Source organism: Manacus candei, unplaced genomic scaffold (assembly GCF_025592945.1).
Source record: "Manacus candei isolate 608988 ecotype Guabito, Panama unplaced genomic scaffold, ASM2559294v1 h1tg000035l, whole genome shotgun sequence".
NCBI classification, from domain to species: domain Eukaryota; kingdom Metazoa; phylum Chordata; class Aves; order Passeriformes; family Pipridae; genus Manacus; species Manacus candei.
The window spans coordinates 3,730,210-3,754,992 of NW_026138083.1; the positions used below are offsets into that span (position 1 = coordinate 3,730,210).

Sequence of the window (24,783 nt, forward strand, 5' to 3'; positions counted from 1 at the left end):
TACAAGCAATCAACATAATGGAACATTATGATTAATATCAGGTAGTGTTAACAGCTTTAATTAAAGAAAAAAATTATGATTGCATAAAAGCCAAATGTCAGAGTGCATAAATTTAGGCACCAAATCATTTGCAATTTTAGGTAAATGGAAGAATTCTTTACCTGTTGCTTTTCTTTCTGTTCCTCTAATCATCTCATTTTTCACAAGACAAATTTTGAGTTTTTAAAAATACTGTCGATAAATCAACTTAAACATTAGTAATGTCTGTCAGTATAAAAAGCAAAGTTTACCAGGCAAGCAAACAGGCAAACACTGTTACTTAAAGGTGCTTAAAGGTGTTACTTTGAGGAAGTTCTTTAAACTGTTTTCCCTTCAACTTCAGAGAGCAAGGAGGAAAAAAAAAAAAATGGAACTGCTTCATGAATATCACAGGACTTCAGAAACCATCCAAACACGACTTTTTTCTGTTTGAACACAGTGTGTATCCAGCAGAAAAACATGCATGTCAGTTATCTGAGATAATAATCATCCAACTTAAAGACAGTGAAAACACATTTTGATCGACTTTTCGGTTCAAGCTTAAGAAGTCTTAAGGCAAAGCATTTAAAATTGTAGGAAAAGCCCTGACTGGTGCCCCTTTTAGTCTCTACCACAATGGCTGAGTTTCACACAGCAGCACAAAGCACATGTGTTCTGCACAGCAGCAAAGACTGATCTCATACTACAGAGTTTGGGGTGCTTAACTTTCACTGACTGCTCAAAATCTTAAAAGTTTCTATATTTTAACACTCCCAGGGACAAATTTTCTCCTCAGTTACGTGCACGTGGCTTTTAATTGTGATCACAAACAGCCAAGCACCTCCCCAAGGACAAAATGTGGCTCCAGGAGAATTATGACTCAGATGTCCACAGGCACACACCAATCTTTGGAACTGGCATAATGCTTTTATGTGCCTTGAGAAAAAGCTTGGGATTCCAATTTAGCTCATCCTCAAAAAAAAAAAAAAAAGGGGGAGGGAAGGGGAAACCCTTGTCAATGTAAAAGGAGGGCTAAATATTTTTGTCCATTTACAATTCTCGTTTAAAGCCAACTTTGAGAACAAGGCAATTAAAAAAAATGTGGTTCGAATCAAGAAAGCCTATGGCTAGGAATGAGATACCTTCCTCAAAGTTTATGAATGGAAGAAAGAGGAAAACTGAATAAATAAAAGTTGATTTGCTTACTTTGGTGTTCATGTTCTGAGAGAACTCCAAAATTGTATCAACTCTTGTCCACGCATCGGGATGTTCTTTTAAGTGAGTCAACACTTCCTGTGCCATTCTTTGCTAAAAGTAAATTTGATTTAAAAAAAAAAAGTGTTAGCATGAGATTATTTAAGAAATTACATACTCTCAGCGAAGACATTAACATGGAACACTTCTTTAAATCCTTTATCCAAGAGTTAGGCAGAGCTCAACCAGCAGCAACAAGTCCCTTAAGCCTCCTTGTGTGCCAGCTAAAGTTTATAACCAACCAAACTCCAAAAGCCACTGATGCAAGACAGGAATTACTTTCACTCTTCCATGCTCAATGAATCCAGACCAGCAGTGAGAACATCACACATTACAGGGAAAATATACTAGGGACTGAAGTTTTCTCCCCTCCCACAAAGTCCTCTTGATAAAACTTCATTCAAGGGCACCCAAACTTTCTAGTTCCAGTAGAAACACCCCTACAAAGTGCCAGCTTTAAGGAGTGCTGCATCATGCTGCAAAGCTGTTGATGTAGGAATTAAGAGGTTTGATTTTGAAGAATGCAGGAGCAGAGCATTAGAGGTCTCCAATCCCTGCTTCTGAGGGATCCTTGGTGCATCTGACAGCTCACAAAACAGGAATAACACTGACTGGGGGGGGAGGAAGGGAGCTGGTCATGCTAATGGTTTGCTCTTCCTTGGGACTGACATTATCAATTATTGTACAAGGTGCTGTGGTTTCAGGAACTTGCAAAACCTCATCTGAAGCAATTACACATTGGAATAGCTGGATTCATTTCAGCCACACTTTGCAAAAGCCTGGATGTCCATAAGCATTTTTTAGGGAGCCAAAATGCTGTTTGCTATTTCCAGAAGTGCAGTGTACTGACAAATCTCACTGTAAATTATAGTCCCTGCAAGCATGGACACTGCCTTATCAACAAAATGAACATTTTACATCACAACTAACAGAAATCAGTTCATCCTTTCACTGCTCTGTAGAGCCAATTCAACAGAATTACAAAGCAGTTAAAGCTTTGCTTTAGGATTAACTTCAGCTGCTAGAACTTACTACAGCCATGCGGGTTTCTAGTCTGCTCCAAGAAGACACTTGAGCTAATCATCAACTGGTATAAGAAAACAGTATTTTCAGTAAGACAGAAACCCAATCAAGACCCAAAATCTATATACATATAATGCAAGAAACAGACAAACAGGGTATGGGATTTACAAATTAAAATTGGAAGCCACGACAGCAAAGAGCAAAAATATCTAAAACATCTGTACAATCCCAGCATCCCTACGTGGTATAAATGAGCCCAGTGGTGCAATTCCCAGTCTGACACTGACTTTGACAAGCAGGGAAGTCCCTGCAGATGTGACATGGACAAGTACCACACACACATTCTGTTTGAGATCACAAGCAGAGGAGCCATGTTGTTACAGTATGGCATCAGAGTTAAAAAAAAAAAATAAATCAGCACTTTTGATACAGTTTAAAGAGGGAAGGAATAGCTGCATTACTTCCAGGTTCAACCTGAAAGTGTGTTTTCATATTGGCCTCCTTTCTGCTTCTAATACTGGTGACATGTCGCAGGATCATATTTCAACACCAACAAACTGCAGACACTCCATGTCCCTCTCCCAAACACTGGAAAGTTCACTCTCATACCCACTAACCCCTCCCTTTTCTGCACACCAACTCCTGCAGTTTCTGAGCAGTATAAATGTAACAGTCATGCTCAATCAAGAACAAAGCTTCAGTGGTGTTGTCAATACCAGAAAGAAATCAGCCAATAACCCTTCTGGCCATGTGAAGATCTAACAGCTCACTGGAATTAAAGAGTCTGGGATGAGAGCAGGTAACCACCTATGAGCTGTTTGAAATCTCCTTAGTCATGTGTTGCACTAGGCTGGGGACACATTCATTCTTTTCAGGAAGTATACCCAGAGAAGCTAAGAAGAGAAAAATATTTCAAGGTTTAGGAGAGAAAATAGCTTCTTTCTTGCCTAATACAGATGAGCAGATAACAGTTTTGCAAGCAGAGATAAGATTTCAGCAGGAGGAGGAGACAGGTGAATCTGAAAGCAAGTTCAGCACAGGCCATCCAGGTTGCATTTTAAACCTGTTTTACCCCAACATTACCCTAATCTAGCCCAGGCAAACCATTGCTAATGTCCCAATTTTAATATTTAGTTTCCTCAACTTCTGTTTTTCCCTGTCACCCTTTATGATTTGAGCTCTCAGACTGCACAGAGAATCATCTTTTCCTGCAGGAACCTTTGAACTCCCTGGAAGAGGTAAAAGCTCAGACTGACTGGAATGTCTCCACCTTTGGAAACGCACTAAAACAGCTAAACAAGTTTTCATTGAGGTGACACATGCTAGTACATGTATTTAAAATAAGTTTACATCATAACTCACTTTTGCCAGTCAGACACCACCTCTTGAATTTTTGCTTCTTATAGCAGTAATTTTCTAAACACTGGAGACTATATCCAGCTTTTTAAAGTGAAGCAACTTCTCACAATGCCAGGACAATGGCAATTTGATCATTGTCTTCAGTGTTAATCGTTTATTTTCCTTATAAACCTTCCCAACTTTTTAAACTCCGTTCAAACCAAGCAATGCTATAAACATCACTTGTTTTGTAAGGCAGTAAACAAATACATCACAAAACAAGTGCTCAGAAGTCCATATTTTTAAAGCAAAGAATACAAGCTCAGAAAAATACAGTTTTCTGCCATTTGAGCATTAAAAAAAACTACAGCAAGTGCCTATTTGAACTTAGGACACTCAAAATGCAAATATTTCAAATCACAGCGAAGTATTTCAAAACCTGTAGGAATTCACATTAATAAGCCTTAGAAAAGCTTTTTTTTTTTTCCTAAACAGATGCACAAAGCAAGTATATTGCTGTTTATTCTAACAGCTGGGAGGAATAGAAAAGCATCAGCTACTTTGTCTCATTTAATTCACTTCTTACTGTTGTGCAAGACTATCTTAGTAAGAGATGCCTGACACTGAAACTCCTGATTTGTTGAGCATGAACAATTAAAATCTGCCAGAGGAGGAACTGTGCCAACAACCTTGCAGCAATACTTGCTTTCAACATTTAAGTCTCACTTCCAAAACAGTTCAAGAAATAGATAAAAGCAATACAAGATTCACTTTCAAGGCAGTATGTGCAAAGACACAAATGCACACAGTCCCTAAATTTCAACTTAATAATTCACAATCTGTACTAAGTCCAAATAGTGCAAGAACTACCTGTGCAAACAGCAATGGGCAAAAAAAAAGACCAGACACAAGAGAGGAACAAACTCTTTTCTTAAATATGTGTGACAGGCTTCTTTGTAAACACAGAGTAATAACATCACTAAGATTTTTCTGCTAAATACAATTTTTGAGCGAAGCCACTGTTGGAATTTCTGGCTTCACGATCCTGTCCATGATAACAAGTCACAGGTAATTCAGATCTTCCTGAAGAACTCAGTCAGAAAAGGTGAGCTGCAAGCAGAAGTGAACTTGCCACCACCTCTCAGCAGCAGAAGGCAAGCTAGAAATGAGCACACACCAAACATTTCTCTAAATGTCATTTCACAGTAGGAATTCAGTGACATGCCAGTCACCAGCACAGTAAATTCACTAATATGACTGATTTTTATCTGATTCATTTTTTTAACTGATTAAACATGGTCAATAAGAGCAGGTTCCAAGCCCACCTTACCTGTGCACCTTCTCCATGGTACAAGCAGTTCACCACATTGTCCAAGAGATTGATATCCAGTTTCTGGTTAAAATCCAGCAGCTGACGAGCTGCATGGTCTGCTAACATTGTCATAATTGCTGGCATAGATTACTGCAAAATAAATTTGAAAAAAAAAAAAAAGGATCAATTAGTAAGAAATTATTCTCAGGTGCAGCTGCAAAGCAAGTGCTTCAACTCAGCTCATCTCACTGAAATGAGATGCTGATGTTTGCAGTAGCAGGTAGCACTGAATCCAACCCTGCTTTGATTGGGGGAATACACCAGGACAAACTGCCTTTTTTTTCCCCCAAAAATTCATACATTACTGCCCCAACTCATCTTTCAGGGCTTTCAACAGGTAAAACACTTAATAAGAGCCTGACTGGTCAATAGGCTGCATTATCAGCACCCTAGAAGTTATTTCAAAGCAGGTATCAAGCCCTACCAGTCCCTAAATACATGCCAACCAGTAAGTTTGCTGGTAGGAACCCCCTGGATCATTACAACCAAACCCCACACTGGCCATCTCTGCCCAATATCGAGTTCCCAAGGCCAACAGGCACATTCAGAGGAGGTCTAAAAGCTTTTAAACACTTGGGTCTGGAGCTGAAACGTGATCTACACACGCAGCAAGAAATGAGCCAGAGGGCATTTTTCAAATACTTGAGGGGGAGGGAAGAAAACCCACCTTGTAAGTTAACTACATACAAGTAAAAAATGACCACTGAAACCAAGTAAGTTGACTGAAGACACTTTAGGAACACGAAGCAAAGGGAGTGTTAAATCAGCAGGTTACTCTTTACCACACAAGAGCACTTCCAACCCAAATGGAATTCTACTGGAGGCTTCAGGTCCCCTCAAACCAGGGACACACTCATTAACTCTTTGTCCTAGATAGAGCAGCCTCAATATTATGCAAAAGGGAGTCAGGTGGGGTGTGCATGTAAGATGCTTTATCAGCCAGAGACTGGTATGAGATAAAGATAATCGTGAAAAGCAGAAAAATTAGCCAGAAGCCATAAAATTTTGTATGGTAAATTATACTCTACCCTTTTCACGCTCACACATCCCATGCTGGAGACACCTAATCGAGTTTATTGCCCTTTTCTCACAGTGACTGTTGAGATATAATCCCACCCTCCACCTCTACAGCAGCTCTGTGCCACTCACCCCCTTTTTCAGAGCTCTGCAAAGGTACAAATTCCACACAAAACTGCTCTTTCAAACAGCCAGAAGTCTGGACAACTGCAGGATCAATGAAGAAGTTTCACTAGAGCCACGTGCACACTCAGAGAGATACAACCTGAAACTCTTCCAGAAACACACCCCACACACCCAGCCAACCCCTTCTTCAGGGCAACCCAAAGCCAGATTTGCTCTCACTAAATAACTCCATATGTAAGTAAGAATTTGGTTTATGCTTTATGTATTTAAGCCATGTTCAAAAGTAAGGAGAGCAAGACAAACCTGTGCCTCAACCCCTGTAATTACTAATTAATTAAGTGAAAGTCCTACAGTATCATTCAGACAAGGAAAATCTTTTGTTTAGAAATGCATTACTTGCAAGTTGTCTCAAGCAATTTCTTTTACTTCTATATATATAAAAATAGCTTCAAACCCAAATATTTTAATTGGATTTTCAAGTTAAAAAGTCAGTATTACTACATTAATTTTGAGGGCTCCATTTCAACATCAGCCAGTCTTTTTACATCTACCTGGAAAACCAGAAGGAAACGAACGTCAAGTAGAAACCAAAATAAACTAAAATTAATTAACACTCCCTCCCCCAACTCCTGAAAGTTTTCAAAATCGCAACGTTCAAGTTTGGAAGCAAGAAACAGAACGGCAGGGAAGGCCGAGTTCACTGTTGATGTCATTCCTCTGAGTCAGGAGGACACTCGGAAATGTCACCTGGCAGAGGAGGGCACCGGGCAGCAGCACGGGCAGGAAAGCGCCCCAGTGGATGGGATCAGAGCAGTCAATGCTCTCTCAGCCACGCGGCTCCAGGCACGCCCCTTTTTGTCCACATCTGGCCTCCAGGGCTCCAGCGGGAGCCGGGAAAGCGCTTTTCCAAACTACGCGGAATGTCCTCAGGTAGGAACCATTCATTCCAGGTCTGAGCCTCTCCCGGGGGTTTTCGCGCGGCCCCGAGAGGGCAAAGGAGGAGCCGCGTGACCAGGAGAAGTCATTTCTCCACAGGGGAGCAGAAAGGAAATGTTTTGAATAGGGCCCTCCGCCACTCCCAGCATTATCTTCGAAATGACCTACACCTCCCCGGCAGCTGGAACACAGAAATGGCGGCTTTGTGGGCAACACCGACTGCACCCAGCTCCTGACACCATACCCACATGCAGCTCGTAATCTCTGATTTACTCTACTCCTACACTTCTCCCTCCCCCATCGCGCCCGAACTCCGGAACGGGTTTAAACCTTAGCTCCAAGAATCACCACTGATCAATTCTTAATTGCCAGTAAAGGGGGAAACAGAAACAAAACAGGAAAAGTTGGGGGGGAAAAAAAAGAAGAAAAAAAAAAAAAAAAAAAAAACTGAACTACAACCTACAACATGGCAAGAATGTGACATCTACCGAAGGTCAAAAGAACTGCATTTACAGCACTGTTTACACAGTTATCCCAACTCTCGATGACCCTGGACCTTTAACACAACAGTTTGCTTGTTGTGCTAGACCCGATTCATTTCGGCAGCACAGCAATAAGAGCAGGCATTTAATAGGAAGAAATGCTGAGTATTCACCACGAATCCTAGAGCACCCTCAACCCAGCTATTTAAAGCTCACTGGGGGCAGCGATTAAAAAAAAAAAAAAACCACGCCGTGTGAGTCGCTGTGCCCCATTCCCAAGCACGCCATGCAAGCGAACTGCCCTCCTCTTCCAAGGAATCAGCCGCATCACTCGCAAATCCCACCCAGGAGGGGTGAGCGGCTCCCAAACGCATCACGCTTCACACGCCAGCGACGGCAGCGAAAGCTCCTCTCCCCCTCTCGCCGCTTCACACGTGAAGCGGGAGGACGAGCCGGATTAAATCACATCTGCCCCACACCTCGGAGCGCTCCTTTCGGGCTGGAAATAACTCCCACCCACCCAGCGCGGCGGCCCTTCCCCGGCTGCCGCCGCAGCGCCGCGGAGGGCGGGCAGGGCTTGCGGCTCCCGGGAAGCGGCTCCCGGGAAGCCCCTCCCGGCTCCCGGGAAAGGGCGGCGGGCCCCGGCAGGCGGCGGGGAACGAGCCCGGGCGGTGGGTCGGGCGGGCCGGGGCCCTGCGGAGCGCGGCGGCCCCGCGGCCCCTCCCTCCTCCTCCTCCTCCTCCTCCTCCTCCCCTGGGCTCCAGCCCTGCGCTCTATACAGGGCTCCCCACGTGATCCAGGCGGACGTTTCAATACTGCTGCACAGACACACACGCACACACACACAAAAAAATATTTCTGGAAACTTCCACTCCTAATAATTTACAGATTATGCCGCACGGGTTTCGCCCGTGCCCGGCCCCGGCCCGCCCGGCCCCCTCCCCACGAGGAGCATCCCCCGCTGCACCCGCGGCCGCGCTCGGCCGGCCCGGGGATGCTCGTACCCCGAACCCCATCGCGGCGCACCCCCGCCCCTCGGGGCTTCTCCACGGGGTCCATCACAGCTCTGCCGGCACACACCGCGCTCTGTGCACCTCGCACGGGCACACGTACGGCTGAGCCCCCCCAAAATCCCCCCCTCTGCCCCCTCCGCCTTCCCCACCGCGACCCACCCCCCCAACCCCAGCCAGCCCTCGCTTACCTAAGGGTTTCTCACAGCCTCTTCCTTCAGAAAAGTAGGGGCGGGCGAGCCAAGTTTCTAACCACCACCGCACGCCACCAAAAAAAAAAAAAATTTTTGAAAAAAAAAAAAAAAAAAAAAGACCACCAAAAATAACCCCCTCCCAATTTAAAAAAAAAAAAAAAAAAAAAACACGGAAGGAGGGAAAAAAACCACCACGGAAGAAGGGAAAAAAAATGAAACCACACCACGGAAGGAGGGAAAAAAACCACCACTGAAAGAGGAGGAGGGGGGGAGGAAAACGAGCGCTCGCTGCTCGGCGGTGGGTCGGGGTTAGTGGCGCCACTCCTCCTGCCCTCGCAGCGTGCCCGGCCTGGCTGCACCAGGCGCCCGCCGCGGGCCCCGGGGCTCCGCGCCCGGCTCCGCTCCGCGCCTTCCCCTCAGCCCCGCCGAAGGGGCCGGCGCGGCGCTGCGGCCTCGCTGCTGCGGGGGGAATCGTCCCCGGCTGCGCCTCCCGCGCCGCCCAGGCCCGGCCCCGCCGGCTCTCGCTGCCCCTGCGGCTGCCGCCCTCCCCGCCCGGCGCTCAGTTCGCCCCCATCCCCGCCGCCCCCCCGCCTTGAGCGGCTCGCACTAAACTTGGCCCCCCCCTCAGCTGCGGGTCCCCTACGAGCAGGTCACACACGCGGCGGCGGCGGCGGGGACTGAGCGCGGCGCGTCTCCCCCTCCTAATGCCACAGGCTCGGAACCGGCTCAAACCGGTTCAGACTGGGAGATTCCATCTCGGTTTAGTTTTCAGCCCATGGCGCCGCGGAGCGTTTGGAAACCTCGGGGGCCCCGCCCAGCGCCCGCTCCCATTGGCCCCGGGACGTGCCGCCGCGCAGGCGGCCGCCGCGCCGATTGGGCGGCGCGTCTGTCAATCCGCTGCGCGCCACGGAGGGGCGGGGGGGCGAGCGGAGGGGACCCGCCCCCTCCCCAGCAGCGCTGAGGCGGGGGGGGGGCGCTGCTCTCTGATTGGCCGAGCCCAGCTGTCACTCAAAGGCGGCGGGGCCCCGCCTCCGAGTTCGCAAAGCGCGGGCGCAGGCGGCGCCGCGCTCCCATTGGCCCGCGGCGGCGGCGGCGTGACGCGCGCGCCGGAGCGCGGCTTTCGGGGCCGCGGCGGGAGGGGGCGGGGCGGCCGCGGCGGGAAAGGCGGCGGCCGTTGGGCGGCCCCGGGCGCGCGCCTCAGGGGCGAGGGCGGGAAGGGGGACGTGAGGGGAAGGGGTTCGGGGGGCTGGTCTGTGAGGGGAAGGGGTTCGAGCCACTGGTCACTGAGGGGAAGGGGCTCGTCTGTGAGCGGAAAAAAGATTTTGGGGGCGCCGCTCTGTGAGGGGAAGGGGTTTGGGGTTCTGGACCATGATGGGAAGGGGCTCGGGTCTCTGGTCGCTGAGGGGAAGGGGTTTGAGGGGTTCTGGTTCCTGTGAGAAAGAGGTTCGTGGGAGCCGCTCCATGAGGGAAAGGGATTTGGGGCAGTTGGTCATTGAAGGGAAGGAGCCCGGCGGGGCTCGTCTGTGAGGGGAAAAAGGGTTTGAGGGTGCTGCTCTGTAAAGGACAGGAGTTCGAGGGAACTGGTCTCTTAGGGGAAGGGGTTCGGGGCTCTGGCCCTCTGTTTTGAGGGGCGCTGGTTCCTGAGAAAAAGAGGTTTGTGGGAGCTGCTCCTCAATGAATGGGGTTTGGGGGGTCGGGTCCGTGAGGGGAAGGGGGTTGAGGGGCTGGTCGGTGAGGGGAAAGGCTTTAGGGAAAAAGGTTTAGGGCAGGTTGGTCCCTGAGGGGAAGGGGTTCGGGGCGCTGGTTACTGAGGGGAAGGGGTTTTGGGGCTCTGGTCCGGGAGGGGAAGGGGTTCGAGCACCATCCCGTTAGTCCTGAGGCGCAGTTCCCGCGGGAGTGCAGCGAGGAGATGGGGGGGATGCGGTGTGGCAATGGCAGACATTACTCACCGGTGTCCCTCTCCAGAAGGGGTAGAGCAGAGTGTAGTATCGCACTGCCCTGTGAGCAGCAGGGACACCACCCAGGGCTGGGTGCCGGCTACCGCTTCCCCAGGCGGTCCTGTACCCTACACCAAGGCCTGTGCACATCGCAAGTGTCCCGTGTCCCCCTCCGGCACCTCTATCCATGGGGGATCCAGCTTGCTCGTGTCCCTCAGCCTCCCACGGCTGCTTTCCAAGGGGTGGGTCAGGCAAGGCTGGTTACCCCGTGCATAAATGGGGAAAAGCTCTTATCAGTGAAGGTTCTCTGTACCTACATAAGCATTTCTTCAAAGCCTTATCTCCTCTTTTGAAAAAAACAATAGCTATAGAAACTTATGATTCACTTCTACGAGGCGGATACTGTTATGAAGTATCTAAATGCCCTTCTAGGAACGAGTCCTATAGTTTCCATCACCCAGTCTGAAGCAAAACTTCCCCTTTTATTACGTTCTTGGGGTGGCATTGCACTGTCAATGAAACGTGTTATAGAAGTGATACTTCTGTGGAGTGCCCTGTCCTCTTGGGGGTCTGCAAAGAAAACTAGAGCTTTGTGAGGTGGTGCTCACCTGTGCTATGGCTGGGGGTATGGGAGGGAAGCTTGTGCTTAAGCACTTTTGCACAGTTTAAAAGAGGGGAAAAAAAGTGGTGTGTGTTCAGCTTGAGACTACAAAGAAGTCTGTCCTCTCAGACACGCTGACTTCTGTTCACAAAATCATTTTACTTTGCCCTAATCTCTTTTCTGAACTTAAAAAAAACTAAGCAAACTAGACAAAACTTTGGGTTTGCTCGGGTGGGGTTTTTTTGGGGGGGGGGGGTGTGACTTATTTGGTGAGTTTTTTTGGTTTGGTGGGGTTTTGGTTGGGTTTTTTGTTTTGGTTGGGTTTTTCCCAAATGGGAGAAAAGATCTGGAAGTACAAGTACTGACCTTTAGGGAAGGTTTAAATTGTCCTTAGCAGTCCTGTAGACTATTCAGTGCCATACAGAGAGATTAATTTTTTGATACTTGTATTGTTTGCCAAACTATGTTCTTACACTGAAAAAGAGATCTGTGCTCCTATGTATATATATTTATATACATATATAATCTTTATATGTGATTTCTTTATCAGTTTTGATTTTAAGGGGTCTGCCCTGATACTTGTCTGGTGAAATAGAAGCCTCTCAATTACTTTTTGTTTTTCACCTGGAAGCTCTGAGAAGCTTTTGGTTGAACCTGCTGGTGAAAGGTCTCCATGGTTTTGCTAAAAATTTGTGGCAGAACTAAATGGAGTAAGTGTAAGAAGAAATACTGTGCCATAGCATGCTTGGGACCATTTGGAAGCCAGAATTTTGGAAAGGAGAAAAAAAATCATCTGAAAATGGGCTTTGGGATCATTTTGTAAGCTATGAATGCCAACATAAAGTGTTCAGTAACATCAGGATTGCTAATGGTTCAAGCTGCCTGTGTCTTTCTCATTTTTCTACTTTTATTATCCTATAACTCTACTTTTTTTTAGTTGGTAAAAGCATTTCAGTATTTATTTTCTAAGAGCAATTCCAGCCCTGGCTTAATAAAGCTTATCTTCAAATTTTTCTGTATGAATGTTGAAGTTTTATCAGAGCATTTTGTAACCTCATCAGATCAAACTTCTCTACGGCTTATATAATTTTCATTACATTCCAGATGTATGTAATGTTTGGAGGATTGCTGGCCATATCCTAAAGTTTACCTTTAAATAAAGCTTCATGCTTCTTTAAAAATTAATTAGCTTCTCCAGAAGAGTTTCAGGTGTTGGTGGGTTTAAGTGGGAGTTAACTCATTCAACCAAGAGTATATATTTTTTATATATATGTATATAAAATATATATATATTAATGCTGGGAGCTTAATGTGAAATTATGACATTGCAAAGTATGTGCAAAATTCAGAATTGAAGAGTGATGTCCTCTCAGAAGGTTATTTTTCTTATTTGTTTATTTGGATAAGGCTGCTTTGAAGCTCACAGCCCAAAAAAAGGAGGATATTTAACATTGTTGCAACACTGGGCTCTTTTTATATAGGAAATTAGCCTCAGGATAGTTGCCTTCCCTAATTATAAGAACTGTAGGACAGTCCTTATTGATGGAAATAATAATAAACTGATAAAATAAAGATCCTGGCTAAACTCCCACTGGAGGGAAGTTTGTGCCTTAGCAGACAGGTACTTTACTGTGCTGTTGCTAATAAGTCACAAAAAAGAAGCTTAGTGGTATGTTTTTGAAGCCTTTGTCAGCTTTCTGGCCTCACAGACAGCGTGTGTTTGGCCATGAAAATACTGGGTTGTGCTCAAAACATGGATTTTTTTTTTCTCCCTCTGATTTTTTTGAATCCATACCTTCTGTGGAGTGTAGCAGTTTCAAGTTAGGCTTCTGGAGTGGCCCTCGAAAGATTTCTAGAACAATGAAAATCATACCCTGCTTGAAGAAATAAACATCACTGCACATACTTACACTGTTCTGATTGCTTTGCAAATTCTGGAAGTGCCGTGGGGGTTCCAATTCCTCAAGCTTCATTTTGTGGGGCTGTTTTACTTTTTCTGTTGGAGAAATAATGCTTTTTATCCCAGTACACATTCATGTTTTGTGGAGAAGCTGAGAGGGTGCAAGACCACGTGAAGCCAAAGTAGGTCCTGTGTGATGTAATACTGGCTCAATGTATTACTGCACTTAATTCCTCAATTAAATTTCCTGGAAAAAAACATAAATAAGACCCTTGAAGAGCTGGAATGTGAATGCTCTCTATTTTTTTCATCATACATAAAAGTAACTGCATCCTGTAACATCTGTGTCTGGGTGCTGTGTTTAATTCCCCTTGTTTATCTTGCTCTGCTGACTTGGCTTGTCTAAGAATTTACAGGGGAACTGTAATTGAAGGCAGCACTGGAGTTGATGGGATTGAATTTGAAAGTCATTCCAAAAGGATGGATAGACACAGCAAGCTGGTGGTGGTGAGACCAGGGCTGTAACTCCAGCACTCAGAATAAACAGTTCCTATGTGTGTTTTGATGTTCTTGGCCCTGGTGTTCAAAACAAACTGATATAAGAGACCAAAAACGCAGATTTGGTTGTTTTTTTTTAACTCCTTCTGCTTGTTCTGAAGGTTCGCTTCTATTTTCCTTTTGTGTGTGTGTGTTTCACACAAAAATGTTTTAATCCTTGAAATTAGTTTGTTAAACTAAGTGTAAATTATTTGGGGAGCAGATGCAGCTTCTCACATTTTCGTCAGGTGTTGGTGGTGCCTCAGAATGAAATGTGGTTTTAATAAATTACAATTTATTAAAAACACAACAGGGCTTAGCTTCGTTAGTGAGCTAAATCCTGTGTTTGAGTAGAGAGAGTTCCTGGCTCATCCATAGCACTGGCTGTGCTTATCTCAAATAACATTTTAACGTTTTTTGTTTGTTTTTTTTTTTTTTAGAAACAGCCTCCCTGTGTGGCTGAACATGCCGTGGGATGAGAAAATCCACCCCTTCTCATGTGTTCTGTGAGGAGCCAGGTAAAGGCTGGTTCAGAAACCAGTGAAAAGCAGCTGTTTGAAGAGGGTGAGTGTGTGTGTGGATCCCAACTCCTCTCCCACACACGCTGTCAGTAGTTGTTGTAAGCTCATTCTTGCTGTTTTGTTACCACTGTGCCCTGGCTGTTGGCTCCTTTATTAGATGTTCACTCTGGCATTTAGGCCTTGCTGGAATCAATAGAAAAATTTGCTTGGGTTTCAGGTCAGCACTGTGGCCTGGGAGTGATAAAAGCCAACTGCACACTAGGCTGGATCAAAAGGAGCATAACCAGGAGATCAAGTGAAGTGATTATTTCTCTCTGCTGGTCTCTCATTAGCTGCATCTGGAACACCATGCCTGGGTTTTGGTCCATCAGCACAGGAAAGAGATGGAAAACCCTGTGGAAGTCTGGCAGCTCAAGGTGGAGGAGAGACTGAAGGAGCTGGGCAGTGCTTATTGGCTTTCACCCCAAAGCTAAAGAGCTGTATGGTGTTCTTCCTTTTATATTTTATGCAAACATTTAGTTGTTTTTTTTTTTACTCTTCTGGGGGTTTTGAACACCCTTCCCGTGAATTTTCTTGAGCAGTTTAGCAGATCATCTCCTTTAGCTGCAGTCAGTTTGGTCTCCTGAGGTTTTCCAGCAGCAGTGGGATTTTCCTGGGTGCTGTACTTGCATTAGGAGTTGTGCCTCCAGGAAAGCTGAGGTTCTGACAGCAGAAGGAGTCAGAGAAAAACATCCTGTTAGTGTCAGAATTCCTTGACTTAAAGTAGGACTAGTAAATGGAAAGACCAGGGAAGGGAGAAAAACAGAGCTGGGGAAATAAGGCAAAGGAGAAGAGAAGGCAGGTGTTGAGTGAGGCTGCAGTGAAAGGAATGAGGCATTCCAAGGAAATTGCCAGCTGTAAATTTCCAAGGATGTCTGGGCAACACACAACTAAAGCAATCCCCTACTGTCGGGAGTGCCATTGTAAACAGCTCCAGCCTCCACCTCATTCTTCAGCAAAGGCCCTTTTCCCAAATCATTCCTTCCTGGGGGCCGTGCCCTGACTACAGGATCGTTCCTTTCCCCCTCTGTGTCCGTGGCCAAAGCTTCCTTCCGAGAGCAGGGAAAGATGCCTCGTGGTTTCCACTTTCTCAGGCAGCTGTCAACTTAGTTCTGGGATTATTGACGTGACAGGACCAGGAAATATGTTTGGCTGATGAAAGGAATGCAGAGAATTTGCTCTGTCCTTCCACTCTTACTTCATGTCATTGTAGAAATGGCAGAACTAATCCTGCCTGAGCATCCCTCTTCTCATGGAGCATCTGCTGTTGTTCTTAGTTGTTTTTTTTTTTCCTTTTGGGAGAGTTTCTGATGTACCTCTTTTATTCTTTAATTACTTTTGTTTCACTCCACTGTCTCTTTGGCCAAACTAATTTTGCATTTAGTTTCATTTATTCTTGTGTGGAAGAAAGCAACTGGTCTGTTTTGATGAATGTCCCAGATCAGTGATCTCAGAGAGGCTGTAAGAAGAATATTAACAGCATTTGCAGATGATCATAACTCAGGTGTTACAAACCCAAGTAGAAAGAAATAATGCAACATAATCTCAAAATCTTGGAAACAGGAAATTGAATGGAACTGAGCGCGGGGGCCAAATATAAACTGGTGTCCTTGGAAAAAAGAATGAGAAGTTCAGTGCAAGGGAAGACTTGGAAAACAGTGATAGCTGAGGGAGAAAGTGGAGAGCAAATTAGATTTGCCTTTGCTTGTGACAGGGCCAAGGAAAGGACAATATAATTAGGGGGTATCTGTGAGCAGATACTTCAACAGCAGCAGGGGAGTGGCCTAAGGTAATTTTGAGACCACTCCTAGAATACTGTAGCTAAACCTGAGTTTATCATTATCAGTGTGTTGTAACCAGATGGGCAGGATTTGGGAGGTGATTGGGAATTAAGAGCTGGGAGAGCCAAGGTGTGAAATGTGTAAAACAGGGATGAGGAAAAGCCCAGTAGGAACATAATCATCCATAAACTTCCTCGAGCAATGAACCGTAAACACCATCGGTGAGTATTTCAGATAATTAAAACTCTAAATAAGGATTGGACAGTACATTTAAGCCTGTTAAATAACTTTTCACAGTGTGTCCAAATGCATGAAAAAGAGCCTCAGAAGGAACCAAGCAAACATTGGGAAAACCCACGGTATATTACAAGGGACAAATTCTCCATCTGCAGCCTTTTTGAGGTGTAATCTTTGTGCTGTCTCACTGATGCAATCCTTCTATCAGCCAAATTTTGCTTCCCACCTTCATGTGAATTGTGCTGATGCCAAATGAGGTCAGAAGGCAAAGGGAAAGGTAAGAAACTTCCCCCTTCCCCTGGTCAAGTCCTTCAAATAAGTGAGTTTAAAACATTTTTTACCGAAAAATCTTTAAAATGGGACTTTGTGTGTAAACAAGTGAGCACAGTTAGATACAACTATTCCTTTTGCATTATATAGCAATATGGTAAGTCTCAAATAAATTGTTCTTTAAGAACTACTAAAGTGTTAAACCAGATCTGGTCACCTTGGAGACATTCCCTAGTTCTGAGAGTGTTGGGGTTGGTTTGGTTGGGTTTTTTGACTTACCTGCTTTTGATATTACCTCTTAGCTTTGTTTTTTGGTCTGACCCGTTGCAACTTCAAAGCACCTTCAGGTCTTTTTTAAGGAAAGGTAGGTATTAAGATAAGAACCAAACTATGAAGGTGGTTCAGGAATCTGAGCTAAAAGAATCCATAATGTTCAGTGCTCTCAATGCCACTGGCACAGGCTGTTGGTGCTCCCCAATAAACTGTACACTGTGTTAAACCCAACAGTTGTCTCTGGGCAATTGTCTGTCACTTAGGTCCACTTTTTCTTTCAAATGGAACAGCTAATATTTAATTGTGATAATGTATTTTATATTATTATTTATCAGGTATTACCTGACCTTTTGGGTCACTAATCTTTTCTCTTGACTAAGTAAACCAACTCCAATTGCAACTTAGGAATAGATATAGCAAAGACAATAGTTTTGTCTGTAGTAAATTCTTGATTATAAAATTGATGGAGCTCTGTCCTCCCTATGATTTAGTGGGCATATGATAACTTTCAGTCATTAATCTGATTTTAAACTGCCCACAGAGAGCAAGGGATAGCTGAAAAAACCCGCTTTATATACACAGGTAACAGTGACACCCCTTCTGGAGTAACAGTCTCTTGCATCCTTCTGGAAGTGGGATTGTGGATCACAGGATGTGAGTGCAAGGGTATTAATATGACTGTGAAAGGTGGCACTTCCAGGATCATTGGTAGATTTAGTGGCTGCCAAATTCATAAACATATCAGGATAAAATACAGGTTATACCTCTGAGTGAGATTTATCTCAGTCCAGGCACAGCATTAGAACTGAGCCTAAATTCCAAACTGCCCCTCAGCAGCTCCTCATGTTTTTAATGCATTGCCTTTACCTTCCCAGTTCTGTAGGGAATAGCCTGGGAATTAAAATATATTCCCAAGTGATGAACACAACTATAATTCCGCAGCAAGTTTCTTTTGTGACTTTCCAAAATGAGCAAGCTAATTTTTTTTGTATGCTAGAAAAAAAAAAAGAAGTAGAAGAAGGAAAGGAGTAAAACCTAATTGCTATTTAGGTTTTCCTTGGAGAGGTGATATTAGGGAGCAGTTTGTAGGAAACTGCAGCTTGCAGTTCTGGGCAAATAATCTGTGCTGAGGTAAAAGCTCTCACATTCTTCCCAAGATTTTTGAAGATGAGCTTGTAGCTTTCTGAATGTAAATCATTAATATTTAAGCAATCTTGATCCAATTCATTAGGACTCTTGCATATTTTTTTTCATATTTTCATAGTGAACTCCTTGATTTTAGATTTTTTTTTTTTCTGTTTAAACTCTGCTTCTCTTTTTTACTCATTTCTCTTTTTCAGTCCATAAATTAACGTTCAGCCTTTGGCAAGCTGCGTTTTTCAACTGCTGCTCTCTTCTGTCATACCTGTGACTAAACTTAGTCTTTGATCATGTTCCTTTGTGGCTGATCTTTTCCACTCTGAAGGGAAAATTAGGGCTAAAAAAAAAAAAAAAAAAAGAGCATTTCTATCCTTAGAATCCTTTTTCCCCTGTGAGAATCCTTTGGAGAGTTTCATTTTAAGGAAACATCCCTGCAGGCCCTGTTTTTTTGTGTCCAGGTACCAAGGAGCAATTTTGGATAGAAGGAGAAACCGAAAACAACAGCACTGCAACAGAGGCTGCCACACATTCCTGGTGTGCCAGAGGTCACCACACTTCCAAGGGGGATGGCACCAACACCTCCCCTCTCCAAAATTGAACTTCCCTTCTCCCTGTAAGAAAAGATTGTGTCAAAACACCTCCAGTTACTTCCCAAAATGTGAAAGGTGCAGGGAAGGTGTGGCTGTAGGTGGCCAACTTGTCTGTGGGGGTGGAGAGGCCTTTGGTGAGTTCATCCTTCCTTCCAGGGCTGCAGGAAAGATTGCCTGCAGGGCTTTCCTTCCCAGGGAATTGGGTTGCAATAATTTGGGAAATGCAGGTCTCAAGAGCTGCCTGCACGGAGCAAATTGGTAATTAGAAGCATGTGTTCTCCTGTAAGTGTTCCAGGGAGCTGTGTGGAGCAGAGGGAAAGCCAGGATTAGCACAGTGTGACAGTTGTACAGATGCAAACCTGGGGTGCCTTTAACCATTTGAACCTCACTACAAACTTGGTTGAAAACTCTCTGTGTTCACAGGCTCTCTAGTTTGATGATTTTTCCCCTGCCAGGATTTTATGTGAAGATGGCTCTTTTTGACCAGGCTGTTTCTGAAAAGTGGCTTTTTATAAAGGAAAACTAAAATACTGGTATTTTTTACTCCAGCTATAGGAAAGAAATATGGGATGGTTTAGTTAAGTGTCACCTAACAGCAATTAGCCTTAAACCCTTTCCCTTAGGAAAAGGACTTTGGGTTCTGAATCTTAGTTTTCAGATGCCTGTCAGCATAGAGCCCACAGAACTGAACAAAAGATTTCTGGGACAATGTACATGAAATAAAATTGCACTTTTCATCTGCCAAGTCTTTCACTCTTGCTTTGTTTAAAATTGCCACTTGCAGGGAGGTAGAAAATCACTCTGTGAAGTGTTTCAGCAGAACAAGCTTGTGGTTATGGCAGAGTAATGGAAATTTTTATACTGATTTCTTTCGTAAAGAGGTTTCTCTGAGTTTGAGGAAATACCTCATAAAACCTGTGGCTGAAAAACAGATGCCACCTCCTCTTGCAGTGGAGATGTAACCTCTGCTTGATGCTTTCCCTCATGAAAATAATTAGCATGTATTGCTAATATTTTTAATATTCTTATGCAAGGGGAGAAAGTCGTTCTGTGTGTGATGCTCAGTGGGTCACTCAGGTAGGATCAATAATCCATTAGCAGGAATCTCTTCCATTTAACATTTACCACTGACAAGTTCTTCTGTCCTTTCCAACCCAAAAGCAGTGCAGAGGAGTAGTCCAGGAGGTTAAATTGTGGAGGCAGTTAAAATAGCACCAAAAATAGTTTAATATAAAGGTGCTTAGCAGAAACCACATCTAAAGCAACCTTGTTTTTAATCCAAAATGTCATGTAAGCTGAGAGGCACAGTGAGGACACTTCTTCTGTATGTACTCTGGTATCATGGCCATAATACAACAAAATGGCTTTATTACACCTGATTCCTCAGAGCAGTGTGAAATGGGTCCTGCCTGGAGAAGAATGAAAAAAATAATGCAGAATTTTTAGCTGTGACTGGAAGGATTTCCAGTTTTGTTGTTTTAATAGGTTGGTGAATCAGTGACCACAGATTTTACCTACTGTTGGTTTGGGATTATACTTTGTTATCATTTAGAACAGCAATTTAAGCCCAAATATATTTTTCCATGTTCCACTACTTCTGTAGGCAAAGGAAATCTTCCTATGGATACTACTGTTTGGCACAATCTAAAATATGTTTAGTGGCTTTTGTTTTTTTTCTAGACTGAGAAATCAACTTTGAAAGCAAACCAACAATAGAGGCATTCATGGTTTGCTTTTTAAAAGCCACACATTGTCCTATCTTATTCAAAGCAGAATTTTTTTTTCTAATAACCAAGTTCTCTGGGACTGTTTTTTAAAGTTGTGTAATAAAAATAGTTGTCAAATCTATTATGACAGTCTAGACTATGCTCAGAAGGGAACTCTGGGGAAAGCATGGAGATTTTCTCATGGAAACAGATAAGGAAGGGGAAGAGTCAAATGCTTCATCTATTTTAAATAAGTTGTCTAATCTATAACCTTTCAGAACAGTTCAGTTGTGTTCTTGGGAGGGGGGGAAATGGATACAGTGGATTGTTCTGGAAGAAAATGTGCCATTGTCAGCCCCACTGTGCTGGGGGAGTGATAAGAGCCTGTAAAAGCCCTGTGTTGTTCCCTAAGTAGTCCAGAGGCAAAGCTTTTCCTCTCTCCTGGAGGGATGCTTGTCCTGTAGGAGATGGATTAATAGCTTGTCACAGGAGCACAAGCCAAGCCATCCAGTTTGGCTGGAATAAAATGGGTTTATGTTCTGAAATCCTGAATGGAGCAGCTTTTCCCAGTGGGGGAACAAAGACACCTCCCAGGCTGATGCTGTGGGGGGAATCAGGGAACAGCATTCCAAGAGGGGCCTGGATTTGTTTGCATCTTCCCATCCTGATCCTGCATCTTCCTCTGCCTCCTGACACCAGCTGGAATAAGGTGCATGTGAGGCCAAAGCTGCCAAATCAGGTGAGCAACTTCTGTTCAGAACTTTTCACTGTGCAGAGCAGTAATTTCGGAGCCAGGGACCACTGCAGGGACAAACTGGGGCTCGAGGGTGCTGGGAATGTGTGCTGGTATTTGGGTCACAAGCTGATGGAAGGGGAGAACACAACCCTGCAAGTTTGGGAACGGGAGCTGAGAAATGTTCCAGGAGTGGGATCATCCCTTGTGGCTGCTGGTAATTAGGTAAAATTTGCTGATTAATGAGGCCAGAGTTTCACACACGCTTCGAGCCAGCACTGAAATCTCACCTGACAAAAGTGATTAGTTTTAACCTGGATATGGATCACTGTGGCTGTAGAAAACTTATTTTCCAGTAGGGATGGGTGTGTAAATAGGATTAAGTGGAAAGGGGGGAGCAGTACATGTTTATAATGTCTTAAACTGTATATTCCCAGAATTTAAGAATATAAAGAATTAAGGGGAAAATAAGACAATGAAATGTATCCTCTTGGCTTTGAAGCTTTTTATCTTATCCAAACTCTTCCTTTACCCAGGCTCTTACTCAGATCTTCTGCTGTACCTGCCTGTTTAGGTTGGGTGAGGACACTCCCAAGCCAACAGCCCTCTGGTCAGGTGTAGTGATGTTTGCTCTCCCTCCTTCACATTTATTGTATATCTGAAATATAAGGCAGTATAACTCCCCTTGAAGGTATACAGCTAAAAAGCCAAGTTACATACAAATAAAGTAACTTCAGGTGCACAGGGAAGTTTTCAATTACAAAAAAATCTAAAAATCAGAAGTCAAAATCCTTTCACTTCAATGGAGGTAATTTATTTTTTTTCTACAGTGCATTTTCCAGTATATTCTACTTTGGGCAACACTAAAAACTCATTAGTAGATGTAAATAATTAGCAGTCTGGATTGATGGCTAAAGATTAAACCATAGGTCCATATTGCTGGTTTATGTGGGAGGTGCAGAGCTGATACAAACAGCATCCATGGAGGGCTGGGTTTTTTTGCATAGTTACTACAACTGTGACAGCACTGAGAAAGCCAGTAGGAAATAGTTTTTGTGTGCAGAATATAAAATGTATCCCAGGGGATGTGAGGGAAACATGATTAGCTGAAAATGTAAACCTTAATACAATAGAAACTATGAAGGAGGTACAGGATTTAGTAATTTCCCCCAATTTTTTATCATTAGTGACGTTGCTGGAACTGACAAAAAAACCACCGGTCTTGTCAGTAGAGTGGAGGTTGGCACTTGGAATATTTCTTACTTTGATAGGAGGAAGGAGGAGCAAGAGCAGTGGGAAATGTCTTAATTGTCCCCCCAGTGCCTGAGGTAAGGATGGCAGGAAATGCCTTTTGCAGCAGCTGGGGAAGGGGGTGGCACTCAGAGGCTCTGGGTGCAGCCCAGTGAGCACCAGAAATGTGATGACTGTCAGAAATGGCACAGACCTGTGGGGAGGAGGCAGGTTGGAGGTCAGGAATCCAGAAAGTCCACTGGAATGAGGCACAGCAGGAGCAGGACTGAGCACAGAGCAGTGGCTTCAGCCCCAGTTTCAGTGTGTCAGTGGGCAGAGGGTGTTTGGGGGGCTCACCTGAGGCTGGGGAGGGCAGTTCAGGCCTGTTGATGCACTCAGGGTCCAAACAGACTCTTGGCTTTTCTAGGCAGCTTTTATTACCAGAATTGCTTTTGGTATAGGGGGGAAAAAACCCACTTTGCACTTGGATTAAACTTTAGCCACTTTAATTTTCACCCCAGCAGAGCTCCCTGTTCCAGACAGATTAAACAGTGCCAAGTGCTGCTCTCATTAGGAACACCTGAACAGCATATTCTTTGTATAAAGTTTACCCTTCCTATTAATTGAGGTTAATTGTAGCTTTGCAATAGCTACCCACAAGAGGAAAAGAAGAGTGTTTCCACCTCTGAGCTATAATTTGTATTTATAATTTTTTAGTGTGATTGAAGGTACCACAAGTTAAAGAACCTTTTATTTGAAGGCACAGTGCACACAGAGAGAGCCAAAGACAGGTGATATTCCCCAAAAAAATTTACCAAGTCAGAAAATAATGTAGGAAAGAAATCTCCCAACATCCACACAAAGTGAGACTTGAGGAATCTGTGGACTTGGACTTGCTCAGGTTTGCAGAATAAATATTTTTGACATGAAACTGTGAAGTCAAATGTGTCAGATAAAAGGCCACTGTCACAACAGGTGAGATGCTATTGGAGGGCATTCAAAATCAGTGTGTTCCAGGCTCCAAACAAACAGGTTTGATTCTGGTTTTGGGGTGGTTTTCTTCCTCTCTGGAGGTTGTAGCCAGCATCTATCAATTGAGTTATTTTGCATTTATTTTCATTGTTTGGAGACAATAAATTCTCTGTGGCAAGAGCTGCTAAAATACTTAAGTATGGCATTTGTTGGCCTTCCTTGACTGAAGAAAAACCCCTCTAGTTTGTAATCACTCTTTGAATAGTAGTCTGGGACCCAGGGAAGCTACTTTCAGCAACAATAATTGCTGTGTCTTTTGTCCCTTCAGAAAATACAATTTTAAGGATCTTGGTAAGTTTTTGGAACTTGCTGCTGACCAATCTGCAAATTCAATACACGTCTTATTTCTATGGGAGAAGGAACCTCTAAGGTTTTCTCAGAGACCTAGAATAGCTTTTTTTTTTTTAAACTAAGCAATGGAATGCAGTTCATATTTCATTTGTTAATATAGAGATTTTTCCTGAAGTTTTGGAAGGGTGGTAGTTACATTACTCGTACTGGAAGAAAACTTCCCACCAAATCTTAATATATCAAATACAAATCAGAATACAGCATTTGTGTGTCCTGGAGGGAGCTGATTGTAAGGAAATAGCCAATAGCAATGATATTTTACTGTTGAGCTGGGACAAATCATCACCTCCATCATCTTGTATCTAAAACACTTGTGAGTCTAATCATCATTATTTTTGTCAGCCAGTACTTTGTGCTTTCCATCTCAGCAACACTCATTGTCACACAGCAATTTCACTTGTTAATCCTGCTCCTGTCTCCTGCTGAGGTCTCCTTGGCCTGTTTCTGATCCAGCTCACTCCTCCTCCTTTAGAGAAATTGGGATTTGAGCTTTGAACAAACCTTTACCCGTTTGCATCCTTCTGCTGTTAAAAAAAAACAAAAAAAACAAAAAAGAATCTGGCTTATGGAGATTCCTCTTCTACAAATCCACCCTTAGGTTTCTACTGATGGCAAATTGCAAACTGCTCTTTGAAGTACACGTTTAGTGCTTGTATATTGATGTTTTACAGCTGCTCTGTCAACAGTGTTGGGATCCTGGTCTGTGAAATTCCAAGTCTGTCCTCTAAATTTGGGCCTATAATCACAGTGTAGGCTTAGCAGAGGCATTCCTATATATTCTAAGGGCTTAAAGAGAAATCCACTGAATCTTCTTGTCCCAGAAATTGGAGGGAGATCAGATTAGCCGAGAAGTAATCTGGTCATAGTAGAATGAGATCTGCCACACCTGAGCTGCCATGGACACACTGACACTGCCAGAGCTGGAAGGCAGTTTTCCACAGCTGCTTTTGGGGCAGGATTTCTGTCAGCAGCTGTGCCAAAGTTATCCATGCTTCAATCCATTTCTGTGCTTATTCACGAGGGACAAAGATACTCCCTTGGTGCAGCCATGAGAGAAATGCCCAGTGCTACCAACTTCTCTTCCTTGACCCCTAAAGTTATTTAGTTTGTCAGTTTGGGTTTGTGCTCTGCTTTC

At 44.1% G+C, this 24,783-nt stretch overlaps 2 protein-coding genes across 5 annotated transcripts in view; both read right to left on the reverse strand.

Moving 5' to 3' along the window:
* The window catches only part of XPO1 (exportin 1), a 33,745-nt gene extending 24,817 nt beyond the window's left edge, over nt 1-8,928 (reverse strand). Inside the window, exons 1-3 of one of the 4 annotated variants that reach the window (XM_051792976.1) lie at nt 8,768-8,928; nt 4,964-5,095; nt 1,225-1,326 (exon numbers count right to left, since the gene is read on the reverse strand). In XM_051792976.1, the coding sequence (XP_051648936.1) occupies nt 1,225-1,326; nt 4,964-5,089 (228 nt within the window). In that variant the 5' untranslated portion in view covers nt 5,090-5,095; nt 8,768-8,928. Of the gene's footprint in view, nt 1-1,224; nt 1,327-4,963; nt 5,096-6,154; nt 6,524-8,045; nt 8,064-8,086; nt 8,252-8,767 lie in introns of those variants that run through there. The other 3 variants (XM_051792978.1, XM_051792980.1, XM_051792977.1) reach the window with 3 other exon arrangements.
* Nucleotides 1-9,063, reverse strand: part of USP34 (ubiquitin specific peptidase 34) — a 147,118-nt gene extending 138,055 nt beyond the window's left edge. The window contains exon 1 of the mRNA XM_051792973.1: nt 8,966-9,063. The gene's annotated coding sequence lies outside the window, so the exon portion shown is untranslated. The remainder of the gene's footprint in view (nt 1-8,965) is intronic.
* Nucleotides 9,064-24,783: the final 15,720 nt, after the last annotated feature.